At 35.3% G+C, this 26,901-nt stretch overlaps 2 protein-coding genes across 2 annotated transcripts; one reads left to right on the top strand and one right to left on the bottom strand.

The window, feature by feature from the left end:
- Positions 1-3,909: 3,909 nt before the first annotated feature.
- On the bottom strand, positions 3,910-6,263 carry LOC112699881 (heat shock 70 kDa protein). The gene has a single exon (XM_025751740.3). The coding sequence runs from the start codon at positions 6,035-6,037 to the stop codon at positions 4,079-4,081; it is 1,959 nt and encodes a 652-aa protein (XP_025607525.1). The 5' UTR covers positions 6,038-6,263; the 3' UTR covers positions 3,910-4,078.
- Positions 6,264-10,767: 4,504 nt separating this feature from the next.
- On the top strand, positions 10,768-12,158 carry LOC140183741 (serine/threonine-protein phosphatase 7 long form homolog). Its single transcript, XM_072232609.1, has 4 exons — positions 10,768-11,354; positions 11,457-11,538; positions 11,659-11,939; positions 12,059-12,158. The coding sequence occupies exons 1-4, from the start codon at positions 10,768-10,770 to the stop codon at positions 12,156-12,158; spliced, it is 1,050 nt and encodes a 349-aa protein (XP_072088710.1).
- The last annotated feature ends 14,743 nt before the right edge of the window (positions 12,159-26,901 follow it).

Consider the following 26,901-nt stretch of genomic DNA (forward strand, 5'->3'; position numbering starts at 1 on the left):
CTAGTTGCCTCTTTTTGAACCTCCAACAAACATTTGACTACATCCGGAGCTCCTCTATTCCAAGCTGTATCAACAACATTCCTAAAAAGAGGATGAGTCATCCACGCAGCCTGGAATCTGAACGGACGATGGCCCTTGGTAGCCCTCTTTGCCATCTTGCACCTAGTGAATAATGGGCAATGATCAGAGTGAAGGCGCGCCAGCACCTCAGTATAAGCCTCCGGAAACATTAGTCGCCAGTCCTGGTTGATGACTGCTCTATCAAGCTTCTTAGCCACCTGCACCCCACCTTTCACCTTCCTGTACCAAGTGAATCTTCTCCCAATAGCCCCCATATCAAACAGCCCACAATCCTCTAATATTTCCGCAAATTGTTCTGCTCTGGCAAGTCTAAACTGCCCCCCTCTAACTTCACTCTGCCACAGAACATCATTAAAGTCCCCTAACACAATCCAAGGTCCGTGGATCATATTAGCAATCCTTGTCAAGTCACCCCACAGTTCTTTACGCCGATGTATATGCGGATTAGCATACACCGCACTGCAGTAACTAGATGTATTGCCCATAGTGATTTCAAAACTGATACATTGATCAACTACATCCAATACTCTCACAGAAATATTTGAATTTGAACATAAAACCCAGATACCCCCACTATGACCATTAGCCTCAACAATACCAACACCCTGGTAACCTAGATTATTCCAAAAAGATTTCATCCTCTCGAAAGCAATATGGGTTTCAAACAGAATGAAAAAAGTAGGGTGAAATTTATTCACTAACTCCTTACTATGAACCCGGGCCAATTTATTAGAGGCACCTCTAATATTCCAAAATAGAAAGCTTAAATCTAAATAATCCATAAAACAATTTGTATTGTAAAATGACCAACCTCAGCTGAAGTCCCTAACGAGATGATGAAGATCCACCATTATATCCCCCTGAGACTTGCTTGTCCTTGTCCAGTTGTTGCCCAGTTTGTCTGTGTCCCTCCACTAACAACCCTTCCAATTCACCGATTTGCTGCTTGCTGGTGTCGCCAAGGCAGTCCGGAGTCGACGGCGAATTCTGCAAAGAAGAAGGGCGCAACCTCTTGTGTCCGTTTTTGATAATGGCAGTGAAAGTCGGCACCGCAACGGAGATAGCTTTGCCCTTCACCCCTTGCTGTTTGGAAGATGCCATGCGTGCCTTAGATCCGCTAACCGACCCGGTCTTCACCCCTGATTCGACTCCTCTCATACGTAGCCCAAAGTCACGGTTCTGGTCAAATTTCTGATTTGAGCGCACCGGCACTTTGTCCTTAGAGGTTTGTTGGACTTTATTTGATTGGCTCAATTTTCCTCTCCTTTTACCGCTGACTTTGGTCCAGCCAGCCTCATTTTCCAAATGCTGGGACCCCACTTCCTTCCTATGCAACGTATCATCTAATTCCTCCCCAATTTCTGCAACTATCACTGACTCTTTGGGATTGCATCCAAATTCAAAAATTTTCTCTTTTGAGGCTTCCTGTGGCTGCACCACTCGGGCCGCCGTCTCGGTCACTGATGTTTCCTTTCGATCCATCCTTTCTGACTCTATTGAGGTCATTCTGCAGTCAGTTGCTGGATGTCCGAAACAATTGCACTTGTCACAAATAAGGTGTAAGCATTCATACTCTACCTTATATTCAAACTCATCGACAATCACACTCCGGACCACCGGCAAACCAAGATTAATTTGCACGCAAGCCCGAGCAAATTTTCCCCTCTCTGCCAACTTAGTAGCCAGATCCACCTTGACTGGTCTCCCCACAGCAGAAGCAATTCTCATCATGGCTTTATCATGATAGTACCATATGCTCAAACCAGAGATTCGAATCCAAACCATAGTCTCCCCGAAGGTATCCTCACAAGGTTTAAAATCCGGTGTCCATGGCTTGACCGCAATATAGTGACCGAAGATCATCCATGGCCCCCCTAGTAAAACCTTCTCTCGATCGTCCATGCGATCAAATTTAACGAGGAAGTACCCAAAACCCACATCCAAGATTTCATATCCACCGGTGATCCTCCATACCCCTTTCAGTTTGTGAAACATTGCCGTGTAACTAAGGTTTTTTCCAAGAACCTTAATCACAATTGCTTCCTTGTATGGTTCAGAAAGGATGTTCCTAGCCTCTTCGGAGAAGCAAACTCTTGGAGGCATAGGATCTCCTTGTTTTCCAGTGACCACTGCCATGGAATCCTCATCTAGAGCTTCAGCCCGGTTTATCCCTGTGGCTACCGTAGAACCAATAACCTTGTCACGGAACGAAATCTTGGAAGTTACCCTAGGACTAAGGTCGCCCTTACTTGATCCCTCCTTTACACCTGATGCAAACCCTCCCACACTCTCCCCCTTATATCTTTCGATGGCATGGCCATCTTCTTCACCGTGTTTCACCCTCAAACGCTCTCTCCCGCTCTCTCCTTCGCTCATTCTCTCTGAGTACAGAGTACGTACTCTTGCTCTAAAAGAATGATAATTTAATCACAAATAAATAATTAAAATAAATTAACTATTAATTTATTAGAAAACTATTTCAATGGAAATAATACATCACATGCTTAAAAATAATTTGAATTAATTCTATTAATTCACAAATTTTAAGAAAATAAGAATAAAAATTCAAACACAAAAAATCAAAATTCTAATACCACTAAAAAATTACCATGTGTTGATACTTGATACTACTTATTTTCAACATGGGTCTGCTCTTGAAAAAAAGGAAGAAGGTGAATACAGAAATGGCAAGCCTATAAGAAATAAACAAATTAAAATGTGATGAGCGAATCTTAAAAATAATAAATCAAATTTTGAATCATGAAGCTAAAAAATGAACAAATTTTGTGATTGTCACAATTTTTTGGGTTAGTGGAGTAGTAACATTTTTATAAGAAAAAAAATGTCACCCTTGGTGGATTGCTCACCGCAGATATTTCTGGCAGGCCATGCTACGTCACTCAGATGTGCGAATTGAAAAGTGGAGTGACAACAAGTTTGAAAATGTCGTTGACAAAAATGAAATCTAAGTTGAGATAGACAATGAGACAGAAGCAAGATGAGAGAAGGTTGGCGAAGTAGTTCCGATCGAAATTGAAGCGTCAGTCGGAGGATAACGGATTGAGGTGGAGATGAAGCTAGTAGGCGAGAAAGAGTAAAAAAGGAAAGGATGGTATCTAAATAAATTTTTAGAATTTGACTAAAATTAATTTTATTTTAGAGAGTAATAAATTATTTTATAGATGAAATAAAAAATAAATATAAAAAAATTATTTAAAAATAAAAAATCACACTTTATTCTCTAAAATAAAATTCAAATTTTAGAAAATCTAAATTCAAATTTTTGATATTACAAATTCACCCATACATTTTTTGTTATTTCAAAAAATATCCTAGAGCTTCAAAGTCCTTTATATACTTTCCTCACGGAAGAAACAAAGCCAGAGGCAACACTATAGGCGCCTCCATCTGTATCGGGAAATTTTTTGCTCAAGCTTCTCGATCCAGGAAGGAACTGCTCGCTACTACTACATACGATGCACTAACCTCTTCCATACATATCAACTTATTTTTTACTTCAAAATTCAATCCATTAAAAAATTGACAAAAATTGGGTCTTAAGTTGGTAAAAATTAGCTAGACCCTAGTTGGTTCCTGACAAATTAACAGTTTATTGTTCTGAGAATCTTTTCGTTCTCCAGTTTGCAAGTAACATTGATTATAATTTCATTTACAAATTGTAATTCGATCCTTAATCCTCGTTTCATGCTTACATGTTAAATCATCAAAATTCAGCAAAAATCTTCGCTGAAAGTATTTTGAGTTCTCAACGAATTTAATTTTTGTAGCAGAGATCTTGTTTATCTAGCTCCATATCAGAAAAGAAAAGAAAAAAAAATTATTTTTCATTATTTATCAAACACATCACTGTTACACTACTAGATGCGAAACTTTAACCGAAAAAAAGGGAAGAAAAAACAACTGAATAACGAGCTTTGAACATAACCGCTATGAGTTCTTAATCATATAACAAAGATAAAGTCAAGATGCTTCTTGTTTAGTCAACTTCTTCAATCTTGGGTCCAGCACCAGAATCAGATGAACCACCAGCAGGCATGTCATGAGCACCACCCATTGGAGCATCTTCACCACCACCAGCACCACCCTGATACAACTTAGCAATGATGGGGTTACATATTCCTTCCAACTCCTTCTGCTTGTCCTCAAACTCATCCACCTCCGCCATCTGGTTCCCTTCCAACCATTCAATAGCATCCTCCACCGCCTTCTCAATCTTCCCCTTATCATCAGCACTCAACTTCCCAGCAATCTTCTCGTCCCTTATCGTGTTCCTCATGTTGTAAGCGTAGTTCTCCAGAGAGTTCTTCGCCTCCACCTTCTTCTTCACTTCCTCATCCTCTGCCCTATACCTCTCTGCATCCTTAACCATCTTCTCTATCTCATCCTTGCTCAACCTTCCTTTATCGTTCGTGATCGTTATCTTGTTCTTCACCCCTGCCGTCTTATCCTCAGCTGAAACATTCAAGATCCCATTCGCATCGATATCAAAACACACATTGATCTGCGGAACTCCTCTCGGCGCCGGAGGGATTCCGGTCAGCTCGAATTTCCCGAGAAGATTGTTATCCTTTGTTCTCGCTCGTTCTCCTTCGTACACTTGGATTAGAACACCAGGCTGATTATCAGAGTATGTTGAGAAAATCTGCTCCTTCTTCGTTGGAATAGTCGTGTTCCTCGGAATCAAAACCGTCATGACTCCGCCGGCGGTTTCAAGTCCAAGACTGAGCGGCGTGACATCGAGAAGCAGCAAGTCCTGAACCTTCTCGTCACCTTCACCGCTCAGAATTGCGGCTTGAACCGCAGCACCATAAGCAACAGCTTCATCAGGGTTGATACTCTTGCAAAGCTCTTTACCATTGAAGAAATCTTGAAGAAGCTGCTGAACTTTTGGAATCCTTGTAGATCCTCCAACAAGAACAACTTCATGAACCTGACTCTTATCGATCTTCGCATCACGAAGACACTTCTCCACCGGCTCCATGCACTTCCTGAACAGATCCATGTTCAATTCCTCAAACCTCGCTCTCGTGATCGTTGCATAGAAATCAATCCCTTCGTACAGAGAATCGATTTCAATCGTCGTCTGCGCAGTTGAAGAGAGCGTTCTCTTAGCTCTCTCACACGCAGTTCTCAACCTCCTCAAAGCCCTAGGGTTGCCGCTAATATCCTTCTTGTTCTTTCTTTTGAACTCCGCAACAAAATGATTCACCATTCTGTTATCAAAATCTTCGCCACCAAGATGAGTATCTCCGGCAGTGGCTTTCACTTCGAAGATCCCTTCTTCGATTGTCAAGAGCGAAACATCGAAGGTTCCGCCACCGAGATCGAAGATGAGAACGTTCTGCTCGCCTTTTCTAGAAGCTTTCTTGTCCAAACCGTAAGCGATAGCAGCAGCGGTTGGCTCGTTGATGATCCGCAAAACATTCAATCCCGAAATTGCCCCTGCATCCTTCGTGGCCTGCCTCTGAGAGTCGTTGAAATAAGCAGGGACGGTTATAACCGCGTTCTTGATCGGATGGCCAAGAAACGCTTCCGCAACTTCCCTCATCTTGATCAGAACCATGGAAGATATCTCCTCCGCCGCGAAAGTTTTCTCTTCTCCTTTGTACGTCACGACGATCATTGGCTTGTCACCGGCACCAGCAATGACCTTAAACGGCCACAGCTTCATGTCGTTTTGTACGGACGCGTCGGAGAATCTGCGACCGATTAAGCGCTTTGCGTCGAAGACGGTGTTCTTAGGGTTCATGGCGACTTGATTCTTGGCAGCGTCGCCGATGAGACGCTCGGTGTCTGTGAAGGCAACGTATGAAGGGGTGGTTCTGTTGCCTTGGTCGTTGGGGATGATCTCAACGCGGTCGTTTTGCCACACCCCCACGCAGCTGTAGGTTGTGCCTAGGTCTATGCCTATGGCTTTTCCTTCCTTTGTAGCCATGTTCAACTATCAAGTATCAAGTATAAACCTCAACTTCAAATTCAAGGGGAAAAAATAGAGCTGTCAGAAACAATGAAGCAAGTTTTTGGTTGCAGACTAGTTTTTATTTTTATTAACAGTAACGAGGGAGAAGGGGGGGGAGGTGGTTTTTATAATAGGAGTTTGAGAAAGAAATTCGAGAAAGTACGAGGTTATGAAATGGAAATATCAGAGGTGGCTAGAGGGTTCTCGAGCGTTTGATGGGGTTCCAGAATATTGCAGTCGGTGGAAAGGTGGGTATTTTTTTTGATGGGTTCTCGTTGACGTGGAAATGTGAATATTATTAAGTACGAGCCACCCGCATAAAATGACTATTAAAATAAAAAAAATACATTTTTTAATAATTAAAATTTAATTTATATAATCAATTAAATTATATTATTTTAATTAAAATTAGATTAAACAAATTGATTTGACCGAAAAATTAATAAATTAAATTTTGAACTAATTTAAATTAATATTTTTTTTATAAAAAATACTATAATATTCATATTATAAAAAATTATTAAAATTCTCTTATTATATATATCAATTTCAAAAATTCTAAATTTTAATTCTATATTTGCAGAGAGAAAAGAAAAGTTAAAATTTAAAATTTTTAAAAAATATATATATATAAAAAGTTATTTTTTATAATAAAGGTATTATAATTATTTTTATAAAAAGTATTAGTTTAGATTAATTTAAAATTTAATTTATTAATTTTTCGGTCAAACTGATTTATTTGGTCTAATTTTGACAAAAATAATACAATTTAATTAATTATATAAATTAAATTTTAATTATTTAAAAAATATCTTAAAAAATACATTTTAAACATTTTTATGTAGATGATTTTTTATTAAGTAATTAGAATATTATTATTTTTTATTAATATTTAATTAACAATCATTTATATTTATATTTTTAAAATTTATATATATATATATAAATTAATAAAATTTATTTATTAAAAATAATTTAATATTAATATTAATTAAATTATGATAAAAATACTAAAAATTAATGACGTGGAATTTAGGGTACGTGCCAATATTGTTGTTTACAAATGGCAAAGGACCTAGTGTTAATTTGGTAATTTACGGGGACAGATAAATATATATACCAAAAGTCCAAAGAGACTAGTAAGTGCATATGCATATGATGATGATGTGGGAAGTGAGGTGTATGAGGGCGAAGTGAAGAGTAGTGTTGCGAAGGAAGGTGATTTGAATGAACCACGTGGGGAGGATAAAGTGTTGCGATAGGGTGTACGTGGATGTACCTGATAGTGTTTCTGAAACACTTGTTCAAAGAGAGGACTATGGATGAAGAAGATGGTGAAACAAGGAATCAGTAGCAACTTTGGCCTACATTGCGGAAATAAAAAATGTTAGTTTGAAAAATGCTATGTCTATATTAAAAACCAGTCACTAATTATATATTATAAAAGAGAAGATATATGGTACGTTACTTTGAAAAACAATAAATCAATAGCAACTTTGGCATACCGCATACACATATATAATTTCTATATTTTTAACGTATATTTTATTTTAAATACATGTTGTATATAAATTACTGATTTAATGTTAATTTTAATATATATTTTATATAAATAATTGATTTTTTATATATAATACATTTCTTATATTACTTTTGAATATCTTTTTTATATTATAGAAAAGATCAAGATAAAAACTATTTTTTAAAAAAATCATTTATTTTAATGATTCTAATATTACTAATATCTTTTCAAATATATAAAAATATAATCCACCAATATATATATAAAACATTTATTACTCGATCAACTTTTAGAATATTGCAGAAAAATCACTGTAGAATAGGCTGTGGGACCTCAAATATCCACCAAAATAACATTTTTTTTAAAGGCCTTTCATGAATAACTTCTCGCCCAATGAAGACTCCACAGCAGATGATTGCATTTGTTGATGTATTCTAGAGGTGTGACAAATTGGAGGAAATAATTATTCACTGCCTAATTGAATCTCCGTTAGCAAAAGAGGGTTGGAGAAAGGTTGAATTAGAAGCTTGCGTTGTCCCGGCCCTGATGGAACCGATGATTTCTGGAGAAGATTGATGAAATTCATAAGGGGATTGAAACTAAAACTAAAATATTAAGATTTATTATCGTGTTTGGTGGTTAAAGATGGAAGTAAAATTTTAGTTTTTGTTTTTAAAATTTTAATTTAGTTTTTTAGTATTTTTAAAATTTAAAAATATGAATATTTTAGACATGACTATAATTTTAATAATATTTTTATTATAAGTATCTTTATTTAATTTTTTAATTTTTAATTTTATTTTTTTATTTTTATATTTATTTTAAATTAAACATAATAATGAGATATAATTCAATTTAATATATTTATTTCAGTCTTATTCTCTCCTCCAAATACAATTTTAGAGATGTCTCAATTAAAAGAGAAGCATAATTTTAAAAGCCATCTTTCTAAGAAAGATTTGGATTCCACGCAACCAAAAAGTATTCGAAGATAAAGACTCTACAGTTGAAGTGATAGCTGCAATAATAGATGTACTGTTCGTTATTTTAAAAGAGAAGTGTTACACATACAGGTCATTTTATTTTACAAGTCATATAAGTTGGGTCAAACTCAACAAAAAATACATTCATCCATACGAGCGTGTCAATACGGGTGCTACTCAATGGTTTCCATAGTGCGCTCCGCGATCCTCCTCCTCCTCCTCTTCCTTCTTCTTCTTTTTCTTCTTTGCATTTCTCCTTTTTCTTTACATGTTTCATCTTCAACGTCGTTTTTTTACTATTGTTGTTGTTACTGCATTTTTTTTCTCATTCTCTTTCTATTGATTTTGTAACATTATGCATTTTTTTATTTTTTTCTCTCAAGAAGAATTATGAGAATATGAAATAAGAAGATGAAGAAGAAGAAGCAACAAAAGATGGGAAGAAGGAAGAGGAAGAATTTTGAATTATGCAAAACTTATCAGAATAAAAATACACCCAAAAATTTAAAATTAAAAATAAATAATAATTAATTAATTTAATTATCATTTAAATTTAATTATAAAAATATCTCTATTATACACATTGTATACTAATTACATTGACTTTCTATATTTTTTCTTATATTATAAAGAGATATGCTAACTTGATAAACAATGAAGCAATAGCAACTTTGGCAGAGTTTTTTAATTTTGATATGAACCCATCGATGGAGTATAGCAGCGATATGGGAATTATTGGTGTTTCACGGATTTGTGACGGCTGGGTAGCAGAAATCGGTGGCACCGACGGGTAGGAAGGAAATCGGAGGTACCAATTTCAGGGCGGGTGGGTGCACAAATCGAAGGCACCAATTTGTGTTCCTTGGCCATGCGTCACGCATGCAGTTGCCTCCCTTGGTTGCCCGTGACTCCCTTGGTACAAAAGACTCATGTTCTCCCTCATCTGTATCCCTATCACTCTCTTTCACTCTCTTTCACTCTCGTCTCCCTCTCTTCAACACCCTCAACCCCACCATTTTCTTGCTACACACCATTGTTGGACCACAATAAATTTTAAACAGAATTCAAAGAAAATGCCAAGAAGACCAAAAATTAAAGAAGTAAATTAACTAGAGCTTCGTATTGTTAATTATCTTGGAGATCCAAATTATGTAAATTTTTATTTTTTAATAATCTGATTTAATAATAATAATAGTGATAAATATTAAATTTAATTTGCAATATATATTGTAATGGCATTAAGTAGAGATTAATTAACTCATATATGTGTGTATGAATTTATTATTAGGTGGTTAGAAATAGAAATTAAAATGAAAATTAATCATGTATGTATGTATGTATGTATATATGTATATATGTATGTATGTATGTATGTATGGTATGATATGGTATGGTATGGTAAGCTGTATAATAATAATTAGTTTTTTTTATAGTTAATGAACTAATGAAATCAGATCCTGTACATGCTCCCTTAGAGTAGATTGTAGTTATTATTAGTAGTAGTAATTGAGTTTAATAATTTATTATGATTAATAATTAAAATTTAATAAATTATTTTATTTATGATCATTAATAAATAAATTTTAATTCATTAAAATTTAGACAATAAATTAGTAGTAACTAAACTTAGATTAAAAAATTATTATGTTGTGTTATGAATAATAATAATAATAATAATAATAATAATAATAATAATAATAATAATAATAATAATAATAATAATAATAATAATAATAATAATAATAATAATAATAATAATAATAATAATAATAATAATAAAATTAGTATGCTGTTTTATGAATAATAATAATAACAATAATAAAATTAGTATGCTGTTTTACGAATAAATAGTTTATCAGTCGTGAAATTATTCTGGTTAGTTAGTTAAGGTTAAATAATTTTTGTTATAAGGTAATAAATATGATTGAAATATTTTTGTATAATAGATTTACTGCGTATGTGTGAAATGCAATTATGCTGGAATTAGTTATAATGGACATGTAACGATAATTGGGTTTTTGAGAATATAGTTATATTATACGGGGACTTATAGTGGAAATGTGATATTGTAAGGTTCACGGATGTTGCTGTGTGATCATTTAAAGCCGCTGGATTCATACAACCAAATTGTTGAGTCACACTTACGCAAGACTGAATTTTATTATGTTTCTCAAGTTGGATTTATTCCATGTTAGTCAGCAATGATTAATGCTCTGATTGAGAGATGGCGGCCTGAAACTCACACGTTTCACTTTCTAGTTGGTGAGTGTGCCGTGACCTTGGAGGATGTGGCGATAATTCTCGGTCTGCCGACAAATGGTTTTCCGGTAACAGGACCGACCATGAGTAGTTTTGAGGCATTGAAAGCCGAGTGCTTGCACCAACTTGGAGTTGCACCGAGGAAGACGGACTGTAGAGGGAGCTTTATAAAATTAACATGGTTTAGGGGTTTGAGAGATCGTATAGTGTTGAATGATGTTGTGCATATTCAGATGTATGTAAAGTGTCACATAATGTTGTTATTTGGGACAGTTCTGTTTGGAGATAAGTCAAGTTCAGCTGTTCATTGGAAATTTTTACCTTTGCTCCGTAATTTTTGTCAGATCATACAGTTTAGTTGGGGTTCGGCATGCCTGGCACACTTGTATAGATCATTGTGTAGGGCAACTCGTGTCGACTGCAAGGAGTTGGACGGTCCATTAGCACTCTTACTCACTTGGGCTTGGATCCGGCTACCATTTCTAGCGCCTATTCCCAGCAATCCCCGAGTGTTTCCAATTGCAAACAGGTAAGTTTGATTAAAGAATGCATTGAAAGAAATGATAGAAATTGTTTTATGTTTTTCACAAGATTAGTTAACTAATGGATTGTCCGATGGCACGTGGCGTAGCTGGGACCGTGAAAACTATGCCTACCGATATAATTTTCTTGCGCACTACCGGAGGTTGTTGGACGATCTACAAAAAGAACATGTATGTTGTAAAATCTGGAGTGAATTAATTGTAAAATCTACCGTGAAAACTATGCCTACCGATATACTTGTTTAGTGAATTAATTGTTGTGTAATCATCTGACTGGTTCGATGTGTCCAGTTGGTTTGGCAGGCTTATGGCATTGGAAACATCGACCCAGACGTGATTCCTTTAGACATCCATCATAATTCGGTTATCTGGAGTGCCACAGTGCCACTTATATCTTTTGAATGCATCGAGTGGCATGCATCTGATAGAGTCAGGAGGCAATTTGGATTGACACGGGGTGTTCCTAATCAACCAGAGAATCTAGGTGCATCACACGGCAAAGTTCTAACTAGGCCTAAGAATCAAGATTGGGCCAATACCCACTCTTCTTGGGTGATGCAGTGGACCAATCGGTATAGTCACACTCTCTCTGATGACTTGGTGCATTTACATTATCCATTGAAAATTTACATGCATTGGTACCGAGGAGCATTTGGTGACCACTTGCAATTGTTGAACCTTGTATTCGAAGAGGATCCAGAAGGTCCTCCACCACCACCGACACCGGAACCGGAACCGGCTCCGGTACCTCCACCACTACCGCCAGCAAAACCGCCACACCAGGGGGTTGAGTATTTTGTACCATATGTTCCTGAGACGCATCCGTGTGATTATTTTTTAGCGTCAGTTCCAGTACAGCAACAGTATTTGGGTGGTCCACAATTTGAGTATCGAGAGCAAACTTCATTCAGTCATCTTCTTGGTTTCATGGCATCGGGATCGCAACACTCACATTCAGGTAATTATGTTGACATTCCCACCGACCATCAAGCACATTCTGGTGGGATAATCATATACCCGATAGTCTACACCTCTCCGGATGGTATAATCTTTCATTGCCTTAATTACTGCCTCCCTTGAACTGAATTCCATCCTCACTGTGAACTCACCATCCGCCACAACAGGAAGCACTACATACATAAAAAATAATAAATTCTTTATTGTGTACTCAGTAATAAATCATTTATTACAACTAAATTAATAAACACACTTTACCATGTAAGATCATAATAGTCTTTTTTGTCGCTATTCTATCTACGTAAAAAACAACTAATTATAACTCATAACAAAGAACTATTAATTAATAAAAAAACCAAATGCTATACTCACAAATGACTATCCACATATCACATATATTACTTATCTGACATAATGATCTGCTACTTAAGAGTTTCATACAGCTATCTAGCTTTACGCACCTGGATTCATATATTGCGGAAACTCCGGTGCATGCATAGCCTCCAAATTCAACGACCGCATGAAAGAAGGCTCCTGAAACAGATGCGAGTTTGCTAGTGCATTTGCAACTGCCGCCACATCTGTGTTCATGGCGCCGCCAGCTTCATCTTTGTCTTCACCTTGACCAACGATCTCATAGTTACTTTCAAATTCATCCTCGCTTTCACTATTATAATCTTCCAACACAATGTTACGGTCCGCTTCAGATTACTCAAACTCAACATACAACTCGATATAAGACATTCGGTGGCGATTTTTCATATACATTGAAAACATTTCATGCATACTCGCTTCATCCGTCACGTACTTGGTCTAAAATTGAACGAACCCACCAAACACATATAAAGGATACCTGTACAAAATACAGGATACTCTTCTAGATCTTTGTGAATCTATCTTCTCACAAATCACACATTTCAATTCCTCAAATGACAATGTGAACGGAATAACAATATTTACTGGATTTTCACACACAAATTGAACTCCTTCATATGTTTGCAACAAAATCTGTCCGTAACAATAAATCTTCAACACAACTCTGTCATCCATATCAGTATACGTACTTGCCTATTCTCACACTCACTGAATTTTTTTTTACAAGAATGACGGAGAAGAATAAGAGGAGAGGAGGAAGAACATCAGCTGAGACTGAGACCGGCGATGAAGAAATGAGGCTTCTATGATCTTTTTTTCATTTTATGTAAGCAGTTACAGGCAAATCGAACCCACCAACCGCATACCACACAAATCGCTCGGTCCGATTGGTGCACTCCCGTATTAAAAAAAAAATTTCTTCCCGAAATCGGTGGGTCCAATTACTATGCTATCTGTTTATAAAATAGGACTCCTACAAATCGGTGGGTCCGATTTGATATCTCTTTCTTACACAAATCGGTTCCTTCATCTCTCTTCCACAAATCGGTGGGACTGATTTGTGTTCCCTCCTCTATCTCCTTGAAATCGGACCCACCGATTTCTTCCTCCCTAAATTTCTAAAAATAACGCCGTCATAACAGTGTAATTCCCCCTTAATGATCATAATGCAGCATAACTCACACCACTAAATCATATCAAAAAATATCACCCACTTTGGCATACTGCATACTCATGTAATTTCTATATTTTTAACGTATATTTTACTTTAAATATATATTGTATATAAATTACTGATTTAGTGTTAATTTTAATATATATTTTATATAAATAATTAATTTTTCAATATATAACACATTTTTTATATTATTTTTAAATATCTTTTTTATATTATAAAAAAGATCAAGATAAAAACTATATTTTAAAAAAACTTATTATTTTAATGATTCTAATATTACTAATATTTTTTTAAATATATAAAAATATTTAGACGATATCTTTAAAATATTTATTATTCGATCAAGTATTAACTTTTAGAATATTATAGAAAAAATCACTGTAGAATAGATTTTGAAAAAACTATCATTTATACTCATAAATTTTACGAACGCTAATAAAAATATTCATAAAAATTGGAAAGTGACTTTATACCTATGAAAGGTTGGATCCGTCTGTCGATAGTACCCAGACGTCATTAACTCATTTGTTCCGTTAACTTAAAGGCCAACATGACACATTTAGTGCTTACTTGTCTTTTGATTTTTAATTTTTATTTTTCTAAGAACGTTCCGAGTGGATATAGGAAAGGGAGAAGAGAAGTTAGAGGTCACTTCGCGCCATTCCATTTTCTTCCTTACTACTTTTCTGCATGCCTTAGCAGAGAGAGACGTGAACCACCTACTAGGCTCCAACAAAACTGATATGAAGGTTGAAGACGGCCACTCTAAAATCCACAATCGTAGTCCGGTAGTGATCCTTTCGTGGCATGGGTGTGTCAAGACGATTGGAAGATAGTCGTCACTCCCACAGTGAGGGGTAAGTCATCTTCCTATAGTGCTAGTGCCCAATTTCTCATTTTAGTTACTAATTTTTTCTTTCACTGAACTCGTACACCATGAAATTGTTAACTGAAGTTAGGATTTTTTTGTTTCACTGATCACATAGAGTTTGTCACTGGAGGGTTGTGTTTCAATTTAAAAAAATTAGAAAAATAGTAGGTGTATTGTATGGTTTATTCATTTTTTGATGTTTTATTCATGTCTTCTTAATTTTGAAAAAAATTGGGTGTTGGATAATGTTATAAACTGATTATGTTTATTGATGGTTTATTCACTTTTTGATGATTTATTTATTTGGATGTTGGGTAATATTAGAAGATATGATTTTATATATATATATATATATATATATATATATATATATTGTTATTCACATAAATGGCTACTACCATGCATATCATGTTAGTGATACACCATAAAGGTAGACTTAAAAGGGAGTCAGATGGCAAGTTGTGTTATATACAAGGTGAAATTACTGATGTTAAGTTTGGAAAATTTATATAATGATCAAATATTATTAAAATATAAATTAAGAAGTTATTAAAATTATTATTAAGTATTTTATTTAATAATTTTCAATAGGTTGTTTGATGATTCTTGTTCAAGTATGCAGGAAACAAATTAGTTTTTAATATTGGGCTAAAATGCAATCAAACCCAATTTGATTATTGAATGACCAACTTTACACAAATGTTATTTCACAAATAGTGGGTGAATATTAAAAGAGAAAGATCCGAAGAGACCCAAGTGATGAGAGTCCAGTTTGGTTACTAAACAAGCTTAGCCCAATAATAATTGTTCACTTCAAGTGGCTAAACAATTAAAATGCAAAGAAAAGAAGGAAATGGCTCAAAGCCTTAGTAACCCGTTCCATGGTCATAGATCAAAGGGAATTCAAATTGTCAAAGTCTTTATGCATTGGTAACTGGAAGCTAAAATTCAATTGAGTTTAATGTACTTTGAAAGCTCCACACGTTACATTATATTTTGGGTAATAGAAGTGAAAATGCAATTTGGTTTAATTCTATTTAATGCTTCCACCAAAAGCTTTATTTCTTCTTTTCTTCTCTCTCATCTCTCCTTCAATCACGCCAATCATCAAAGAAGAAGATAAAAGAAGATATCAAAAGAAAAAGACTATGAAGAAAGGCTCAAAAAGATGTTTTCTACAAAAGAAAAGATTTGAAAAAAGGCTTCAAGATTTTGTTGCCAAGAAAAGAAGCAATCCGCTTTTGTCAGGAAGAAGATCTAAATTGATAAAAGTTTATTTCCATTTTTGTTCCTCCAAGAGGAAGATAGCATCTGAACCTCAAGAAGGGTAGAAGCAAAAATGGAAACCCTGAAGCTATCTTGGGTCAGAACCACATCAACGCTCATAATCAATTATTGGGGCCAAAGTCAAGATCAATGACCAAGATTGAAAAAGATGGATGAAAAAGAATGAGAGAGATGCATGCAACGGATTCAGGCGATCTCTCTCTCTCCTCTGGTGAAGCCGCCGCTACTCTGATGTTGGAGAAGATAGTGCTAGGGTTGAACGTAATTCAATCTTGGAAGCTTCACTCTTCTATATTAAGGGTGAACGGCCAAGGGTTGAACATAAGGAGTGAGAGCACACATTTGGGTTCCCATAGCTCTTTGAGCTGTTTATTCTTCTCCTTCATGGATTTCATTGAATATTTTTTTCTCAGTTTAGTCTGTCTTTGTTTCATTAGTAAAAGGCAAAATGTGAGGTTTTGTAAGGAAAATTCAATGAGTGAAAAAAAGTAGAAAGTTAAAGAAAAACCATAGTTATCTCAGAAATTCTTTATATGCATTTTTGTTTTGTTGTCATGATCCTGAGGAAATTTCCTTACAAGTTGGGTTAGCACTTTGCGGTTAAAAGCTAGGTTTGAGTCCTAGTCAAGTTCAGGTTAGATAGAATCTGGACTTGTTCCATTGCAAGTTGGGTTAGCACTTTGCTATTGAAATCTTGGTTTCTGTCCAAGTCAAATTCAGATTGGGGTTAGAATATGGATTTGTCCCTGATAGAATTGGATAGATCCTAGGAAAATAATTGGTGTTTGTAATATGTTAAAGATAGTGAAATTTTATCACTGTTGTGATGGAGGCTGGATGTAGGCTACATTGCACCAAGTAACTGAACCAGGATACATTTGGTGTTATTTCTTCTTCTCTGCTTTGTTTCTATTTCTGTTACTCATGAGATAAAATGAAAAATGTCTCTCAACTTGTTACGAGACAAAAGTAAAAATATCTCCTGAAGTCTATTGAAAAAGTAAAAGTAATACTCAGAAAAAATGAAGCTAAGATTCAACCCCCCTCTTTTCTTAGCCATTGATTACCATTAACTAAGGTGGATAGAGTTAACGTGGATACCTGAATGACTTCTTCAATAGTGACCTACTGAAAGGCATTGGGTATCCAATTATCTTTGATTTCTATTGACGACAGCTTGGAATGGAAATTGATGGTGATTTGAGACTTCTGCGACTTAAAATGGATATTGTTAAGATGTATGAAGCTACTGTGGAGAATGGGCATAGCATTGAATTATACACAGAGCACTCCATCAGCCAAGCAGATGTTATAGATACGAATGACGAAGGTAGTGTAAAATCACCTGGTGAGGTTAATGTTACTCCAGAAAAAGGAGGAAAATTTGTGCTAAGAGAACTCTAACTCCAAAGAAGGCAAAAGGTCTTGGAAGAACTCTCCAACTGAGAAAAAGGAGGAAAATTTGTGCTAAGAGAACTCTAACTCCAAAGAAGGCAAAAGGTCTTGGAAGAACTCTCCAACGGAAGGATTATAAACTGAGGCCCAAAGTGCAGAAGAGACCCATGTTATAAATAAGGCCCAATCAGATGCCAGCCCAAATCCATCAGCCTTGGCTACCATACCTGAACCTGACAAGTAGAATTTTGAGGACCTTATGAACAGACAACCACCACCAAATATCACCTCCCAACCTCTAGAAACACCTTCCCAACTCCCTGAACCAAATGTGCAGTCCCCTACACAACCTGTATCTGAAGAATCTGCTACACCAAACACACGTCTAGCAACATCTATTCCTCTTGACCATGGAAACTTGGGGGACATATCTGTGCAGTTTGACATTGAAAACAATGTCCAACCAAAGTCATCAACATACACAGAACCACCCTTTAACTCTGACAATCCATAAGATGAATTGCTCATCTAATATGTCCCTTTACCACAGAATCAATCCTCCTCCCAAACCATGCTTGAACCACAGCCAACCCCCCAACTAACACTCCTTCTACCAATCCATCTACCATAGTCAATGCTCTAGAAACACAAAATAACAACACAGAGGAAGCTACTGGAGGAAGTAGGAGAAAATAGATAAGGAGATCTACTAAGAGACTCCATCCAACTAGACAAACATTTATCCCTAATACAGATTTGAATCAACCTCCATCAGTATTCATTTAGGTAGATGGGGGGATACTCAGATGATGAACCTGGTGTTCATTGTTATGAGTCAGAGGACCTCCACAGCATTGCAAGTGATGAGGATGACTAAGGAAGATCATTTCCACAGGGCAATGCTGATGCACCTATTAAGGAAGTGAAGCTGGAGCTTGAAATGGAGTTTAAGACTCTGCAATAGTTCAAGAAAGCCGTAAGAAAGTTCAATATTAACCTTGGGAGAAGTATTTTTTTTCAATGGTTGATTCAACTAAATGCAAAAAGCCATTTTCTATGATGAAAACTGCCCATGGCAAATTTACTGTGCCAAGAGATTATATTCGGTGAGTTGTCAAATCAAAACCTTTGTTAAAGAGCATACTTGCCCTCGGAACTTGCATTGTAAATTAAAATTATAAAAATTGCTCATGTATTCTCATATTGGTCATAACAACAGAGGATGTGACAAGAAGAAAGAAGCTATGGCTAGCGGAGGAGCTGCAGCAGGTAGTGGTAGTCAGCATCAGGATGCAGCAACAACAACTGAAGGTATGGCTATTGATGATCTTGATGAGGATGCTGCCAGGGAGCAACAGATATATTGGAAAGAAACTTTAGAGGCTGCAGATGCTGAAGCATTAGCTTCAGATTCACCTAATGTAAGTTTTTTGTATTCACTCTTTTCTTCCACTTATTAGCATGAAAATAAATTTATCTTGCACTAAATATTTGACTTAATGTAATTATCGTACATAGGTGAATGTTGATGTGGTGAACTCTATGAACCCTTCTGAAGAACCTATGGCAGTAAGACTTCCACCTTCCAGGTTTTCTACTGCACATGTGCCATCTAGACCTATCATAAAGCCAACCATGTTCAAGCGACTAATTAGGAGGAGAAACGTTAAGAGGCCACCACCGTCACAACCTTCTCCCCTCAGACCTGCCCCACCACAACCTACTCCCATAATGCCTACCACACCACAACCTTCTCATGTTATTCCTACACCACCAACTAACCAACCTCCTCCAAGAGTTACCAGACAAATAATGCATGGTGTAAGTCGAGGGACCACTACAAGATTTATGCAATTTATGCCAACTCCACCATCCACAATTCAAACAGCAGACAGATGACTAGTACCTAGGTTCTGCCCACCAACATGAGCATATTCAAGTGGCAACAACGATGGGGGGTTCTAGTGGCAGTAGTAACTCCACACCCAACAAATAGGATTTTCTAGTGTGACTTTATGTTTTGATCAATGACTCACTGTAATGAGAGCTTTAAAACTCTGATACTATGATTTTTTTGTAACTTATTCCTAGTGCTTATATTGCACTACTTGATGCTTTCATGTTCATGGTTTGTATTGGTACTTTTAAGTAATTTGGATTTGCTACTTTCACATCAAACTCATAGACTTATTTTGAGGCTTTTGTTGATAAATGCTTATGTTAAAATTATTTAAAGGTTTATTATAACATATGGAATGAACTTCTTTTATTTAGTTCTATTTTCAGGTTATATTTTCGTTATTTAGTATACAATATTGAGTTTCTGGCTAGATTTGTCAATTCACGACATTTTTATGTGTTGTTTTGTCAAATTTGTGTTACATCCAATATCACAGATATCAAATACATTAACAATTATGGACATTAATGTCATAACATAACTTGACTTTTCCACAACAAGTGAAGATATTAACAGAGTTTTAAAGTTCATCATCATTGAAACCAAATAGCCACAAAAAGACCCAGGACAACATACACCATACGCACAATTACATATTGATTAATTGGAGCATATTCAAGCCTACACAAATCAACAAACTAAAGAAAATTGTTATAATCCATGACCTAATAGTTCTAATTTCATCTTGGAGCTTCCCCATCTTTAAGAAGATCTTCACACTATTCTCTTAAATCTCTCTTCTTTGCCTAATGATGTTGACCTCTTGGTTAGCACAGCAACTATCTTGATTTTTTCTAATAAGGGCTCTTGCCAATCCCCCTTCCAGCCTCCGTCAATCTCATCCACCCATACAAAATACTCGCAATCTATCGTCTGTAACGTGAAAGGGAGGAATAAGGAATCGTTCACAATAAGTTAACCTAAACAGAAGCATAAAAACAAAAAGACTTACCTTCCATAGAGGACACCTAACAAACCATCTCCTAGGATTTGTTAAGGTTCCAGATTGTAGCAACACCATATCCTGTCCGCAAAAGCATCTCCCAAACAAAGTCTTCTCTTCACCCCTCTTGGAAGACGAAGCCCCTTCTCCGCTGATGCTTCCATTCGAAGAACAATGGTTACCTATGCTTCTCCTAAACATTATAGGGTTTCCAATTTCAAATTTGGGAAATAATTGAGGATAAATTAGGAAAATGAGTGATGTTATAACGGTAACAACATGCTTGAACATATCAGATTGTTGTCTCATAGCCAGGTAAGCACTTAACGTGCCATGTTGGCCTTTAAGTTAACGGAGCAAACGAGTTAATGACATCCGGGTACTATCGACAGACAGACCCAGCCTTTCATGGGTACAAAGTCACTTTCCGTCTTCTATGGGTACTTTTGTCAGCGTTCGTAAAGTTTATGGGTACAATTTATAATTTTTTCGGTTGTGGGACCTCTAATATCCACCAAAAATAAGAGTTTCTTTTAAATGCCTTTCATGATGAACTTCTCGCACAATGAAGACTCCACAGCAAATGGTTGCCGTTGTTGATGTATTCTAAAGGTGTGACAAATTGGAGGAAATAATTATTCACTGCCTAATTGGGACAATTCACTTAAACAAAATATTTAAAGAAACATTTTACCATAATACAATTTTAAAAAACGGAAGACGCAATTGCAACTTTTAAAAATATATCAAGCTAGTAACTGCTCGCCATAACCGACAATATTTCTTCGTAAGTATCTCAGGATGAATCCCAGTAAGTACGTCGAGGGCAGGGTAAGGCTCCCACACAATCTAAAAATTCAACACCCTCGTGCGTTAGAATATTATTGATGCGTGAGCATCTTCTTTATCTTTTCCTAGTGAATTTGCACTTGAATTGCTAAGTTTAATCAAGACTTAATATATTTTAGCCACTATGAATAATATTTTGAGTCTTGTGTAATTCTGTTTATTTCAGGTGGCATTTTAGACAAATTTCGCAGAGTTTAAGCCAAGGCTAGAGAATGGAGAAAATGAAGAATTGATGATGTCCACTCCACGCTGAACTTGGAATTTTCCAAGTTCAACGTGGAGCACTAACCCTCCATCCAGTCAAGTTCGGCCTTGTCCTCCAAGTTCTGCGCGGAATCCACGCACACAAGGGAGAAAGTACATACGCCACCACGTTGAACTTGGGAATTTCCAAGTTCAGCGTGGATTCAGAAGAAACACATGGAAGCAATACGGCTTCTTCCACGCTGAACTTGGAAATTTCCAAGTTCAGCGTGGATCCTGATAATGCAAGTGGTCCCCAATCTTCTTCCAAAGGCTGCACGCATAGTTTAATTAATTTTGATTAAATTTTTATTTTATTTTAAAATAGGAAAAGATATTATTTTAGTTTTAGAAAATAAATTTTAAATTAATTTGGATTAAATATAAAAGGAAAAAAAAACTTCTCTTCTGGAATTTTTTTATTCCATCTCATCCCAAAAATTCACAGTTTACCAGAATCTTAGTTTTCACTCTTTTCCACGAGCAACTAAACCTCCACTGTTAAGGTTAGGAGCTCTGTTTATTGTATGGATTGATTCTGTTCCTTGTTTTTTCTATTTAATTTATGTTACATATTTATATTTCAAGAATTGTTTTCGTTCTTTATTTTATGAAATTCGGTGGAACGGAAGTATGACACTCTTTCTAATTGAGTTCTGGTATAACTTGGAAAAGCTCTTTACTTGAACAACAGCTTGAAAATAATTTTTCCTAAATTCTAATTATTTGGACTTAACGGGATATGTGACATATAATCTTCTTATATTTGGATAATTAGGATTTTTGTGGCAGAATAACTAGAATTAAACTTCACACTCTAATTGGAATTAATTGACCAAGGAATTGGCAGTTGATGAATTTTATAGGAGACTAAAAAGGTCTAAGGAATTAGGGTTTAGTCATATATGGTTTGCCATGAATTAAATCTTGCATGATTAAAATAGTTAGTAAGAAAAGTCAATCCGGAAAATAGATAACTCTGAAACCTTAACTGTTTTCTCCATATATTATTCACATCAATTTACTGCTTGCTTTTCTGATTCTCTGAATTACTGTTTAATGTTTTTGAACACTCAAACACCATTTTCTGTTTGTCTAACTAAGTAAATCACTTAACCATTGTTGCTTATTCCATCAATCCTCGTGGGATCGACCCTCATTCACTTGAGGTACTACTTGGTACGACCCAGTGCACTTGCCGGTCAGTTTGTGGGTTATAAATTTCACACCAATTATATACAGTCAGAATGGTAAACCGCCACTTAAGAACCAACCACACACATGAAACTTACATTTCGAGCGCTCAATCGATCTAATGCAACGCGATAATGTATAACCATTTGCTCCTTCCCATCATTTGGTGGTAAGTATGTTGCCCACCTAAATTATAGTAAGTGGTAAGATGAAGGTTTAACACGACATATTATAAACTTGAAACAAATAAATGATACTTGGATGCCAACATAAATGAAAAATCCTCAAACCCATGTGGCCTCAGAGAGGGAAACCGCTATAAGATCCAACTCTATAACAGCTGGAGAGGACCTGCCAAGTTGGTGACATTTCTGTTCGTCACCCAATACATGCATCGACAATCATGCCAATGCAGCGAAACCCCAACTATAACTGCATATGTCATAAATATTCGCCACAAAAGGTAACCACCGAATATGAACCCAGTTCGCACTGTTGTCCCCAAATAACTGAGTGGACAACATCATAATATAGGCACGTGCCTATATGCGAACAATATCGTCGGTCGCATCAGTTGGTAATACCCTAAACCTCTCATGGAACCATGTGAAGTGGACTATCATCTGCTTGACCTTATTCGGCGGTGACAGCTCACCAAATAACTCCTAAAACCATTCCCAAGCTGGTCGGCCACCCTCCATGAATTTTTTAAACTCAGTTAGGCACCCAATAATGGCCTTCCCATTGACAGACAACCCAAGCTGAAATGTCACATATTGCAGTGTGACGGTGCACTCTCTGAAAGGCATATAAAAAGTGTGCATCTCAAGACGCCACCTCTCAATGAATGTTCTCACCATAGGCTCATCCAACCAGAAAACAACGTCTGTTCAACCTGGCTAAGTGATACAAACCAGCCCTCTCCAAATAAGTTATAATCCGTTCATGCATGGGTATATTTTGTTGCCACTAAACGTTATAGATACACCTACTCGACTGTACCATACAATAAAAATAACCACAACGTAATTAAACCCTTCTTGATACACAAATAAACCCTAAATAAGTACACTAAATAATTAAAATTACATAATTAAACAATTAAAAAGAACCCTAAACGCAATAACACTAAATAATTAAAAATTATTCTACTTCATACATGCATAAACAATAAATAACATCCGTAGCCTCTCTAATTACAAAATCACAACAAAGTCTAACATTCCATCCGCATCAAATCTAACACCCTATTAATAAATCTTAAGTTATGATATTGTCGATGTCCTATACGCTACAACATACTACATTCTATATTCCAAAGTCTAATACTAAATTATAAATATTAATTATATATTTTATTTTTCATACCCTACATTTTAGATCCTAAATTCCAAAGTCTAATATTCAACTATAAAAATTAAATTATAAATTCTAACTCGTATACCCTACGTACTATATTCTATTTTACAAATTCTAATACTCAGAAAAATAAGAACAAGCTAACCTCATTGACAATGGCACCGGCAATGTGGACAACGCCATTCAGTCGGTGCAAGCTTTGTTCATCTACCATGATGTCCAATTGAAGGTCACCATTGAGAAAATTCGAATTTGCTCCCAAAGTCCTCCTCTCTCTCTCTAGAATTTCCTCCCTCTAACAATATTAACACTCCGTCCCAAATGAAGAATCCGTGGCTAGCTATCGCGGTTTTATAGGCCCTTTGAACGTAAACCGCGCCTGTCTCCAACAATTTATGAACAAGCAACACAACACACATAAACTGCTGCTGCCTATAGCGGTTTCTACAGACACCCTATTTCCCGTAAATTGCGGCTACCAATAGTAGTTTACGTATTACTCTAATCCGCTGCTACCACTGCTACCAGTAGTGACTTCTATAAATTAGTGAAAGTTGCAATTGCGTCTTCCATTTTCCAAAGTTGTATTCTGGTAAGATATTTCTCTAAACATTTTATTTAAGTGAATCGTCCGCCTAATTGAATCTTCGTTAGCAAAAGAGGTTTGGAGAAAGGTTGAATTAGAAGCTTGCCTTGTTCCTGGTGGAACTGATGATTTCTGGAGAAGATGGATGAAATTCATGAAAATATTTTAGATGGGGACTGAGACTGAGATTGAGAGATTGACAAGATGTTTGAAAACTCTTTAAAATTCAATTCTCACAAGAATTGAATTAAATTTTAGCGTTTGAAACAAAAAATAAATAAATTAGTTTAAATAGAATTCAATTCAATTTTATTATTTTCTCCCAAAATCAATTCCTATCTAGCTAATTGGGTGTGATTTGAAATTCTATCTTATTAAGATTTCACTTAAAATATAAAATGTCCAAAATATCCATTTAATCTAGTTTCTTTTCTTTTTACTCACTTAGTTTTAAAATTTTCCACCTCCCAACAGCACCTCCACTCTTCTTCACTTCCGTGCAGACGTGCTTCATCTCCTTTCCTTCCGGGCAAACGTGCTTCATCGATAAGGTATGTATTTCTTTGTTTCATTGTATATGAATTGCACCTAGATAATATCACATTCAGACTTTAAACTATTGCTCTTCTTTCCTTTCCAGAGATGTGTTTTTTGTGCTTTGCTTCATCGTATATGTAATATGTATGCTTATTTATATATATTTGTTTCTACTCAAACTTAAACATTGATTCTGTTGAACACGTTGCGTATGTTTATATATATATTTTTTTGAAATACTTGTAGGTGTAACATGAATGAATTTGACGAAACAAAAATCTTAGCTTTAGTTGTTTATATAGATTATTTAACTTGTATGCAATATAGAAAGCAGCATATGTCTCTGATTAAAAGACCAATCGCTCAATCTCAGTGATATAATAGAGATCATGTGTGAGAGGAGTTGATAACTTAATTAAAAGCATATTATAACCCACGTTCTATAATACATATGAGTTATGATGCTTTTAAGAAATTAGTTGGTATACATCGTGAAATAAAACTTTTTAGAGATATCCAATATAACTGTTTTGAGGAACAAATTGCAAAGTTTTACATAATTTTAAGTGGTAAAACAAGTATTTGAATAAGAAGTTTTTTTTCGTTGATCTACTGAAACAATCAGTCGTCATTTTCACTAAGTTCTTAAAGCTATAATAACACTTGAAAATCATTTTTTAGTTCAACGAGATGGTACGGTTGTTCCATCAGAAATTCTTTATAAAAAAAACTCTATCCATATTTTAAGGTAATTTTTTAAAAATAAAATTCATTTATTACTTTTTTGTATATTTTTTGTATTTTGAAATGGTCATATCACTAATTTTCATTAAAATTTTTAGAATTGTATCGATGCTATAAATGGAACACATATTCTTGTTAAAGTTTTAAAAGAAGATATGTCAAAATATAGATGAAAGAAAAGTTGCCCGATAATTACTATATTGGCAGCTTGTATATTTGACTTAACATTCTCCTATGTGATGCCTGTGTAGAAGGGCTCGGTTTCGGATTCACGAATTTTAAATAATGCACTACGTAGGAAAGATAATCTAATTGCTTCTCAAGATATTAATTTTCTAGTAATTTTTTTATTTTTAATAAGCATTTTTCTAGTATTAGTTAAGTAAATAGTTTAAATTCTATTTTTATGTAAATTTTACTTAACAGATGCTAGATATATACTGAGGTCTAGTTTTATCACTCCATATCGAAGTACTCATTTAAAAGAATATTCATAACACTCTCCTAAAAATCCGAAAGAGTTATTCAATTTAAGACATTCATCAATCATCATTGCATAATGTAATTGAAAGAGCTTTTGGAATTGTGAAGAATAGATGTTCTATCATAGCAAAAATGGCTATATATGATGTAAACACTGTGAGCAAAATTGTTGTAACTTGTTGCATTCTTCATAACTTCTTAATGAATTTTTATCTAGACGAAGCACCTATTACACAAGTTAAAAGGGATCTCAATAATAGTACACCTGAACGAAATTTTACAAATATTAAAATTGTTAGAGGTGAAGATGGACGAATGGGAGAAAATTTGAGAGACTCTATAGCCGCACAAATGTAGAACAATTACATTATTAAATGAGTTTTAAGTTTTTTTGAGAGACTATATTATTAAATATTTTTGTATTAAACTTGAGTTTTATGTATCATTTGAATTATTACTTGTTTATGCAATGACAATTAGTTTATGTATCGTTTGTTTATTTTTAATATGTCATATTTTTAATTATTGGTGCATTTTATGATATAAATTTATTATGGATATAAAAATAGGTAAC

This window comes from Arachis hypogaea, chromosome 1 (assembly GCF_003086295.3).
Source record: "Arachis hypogaea cultivar Tifrunner chromosome 1, arahy.Tifrunner.gnm2.J5K5, whole genome shotgun sequence".
NCBI lineage: Eukaryota > Viridiplantae > Streptophyta > Magnoliopsida > Fabales > Fabaceae > Arachis > Arachis hypogaea.

Excerpts from the sequence above, each read along its gene's own strand:
- LOC112699881 (XM_025751740.3), bottom strand. The coding sequence starts at position 6,037 with ATGGCTACAAAGGAAGGAAAAGCCATAGGCATAGACCTAGGCACAACC.
- LOC140183741 (XM_072232609.1), top strand. The coding sequence starts at position 10,768 with ATGATTAATGCTCTGATTGAGAGATGGCGGCCTGAAACTCACACGTTT. Across the intron at positions 11,355-11,456 it reads GTGTTTCCAATTGCAAACAG|CTGGGACCGTGAAAACTATG; the intron begins GTAAGTTTGATT and ends CACGTGGCGTAG. Across the intron at positions 11,940-12,058 it reads GTGATGCAGTGGACCAATCG|AGGATCCAGAAGGTCCTCCA; the intron begins GTATAGTCACAC and ends TTGTATTCGAAG.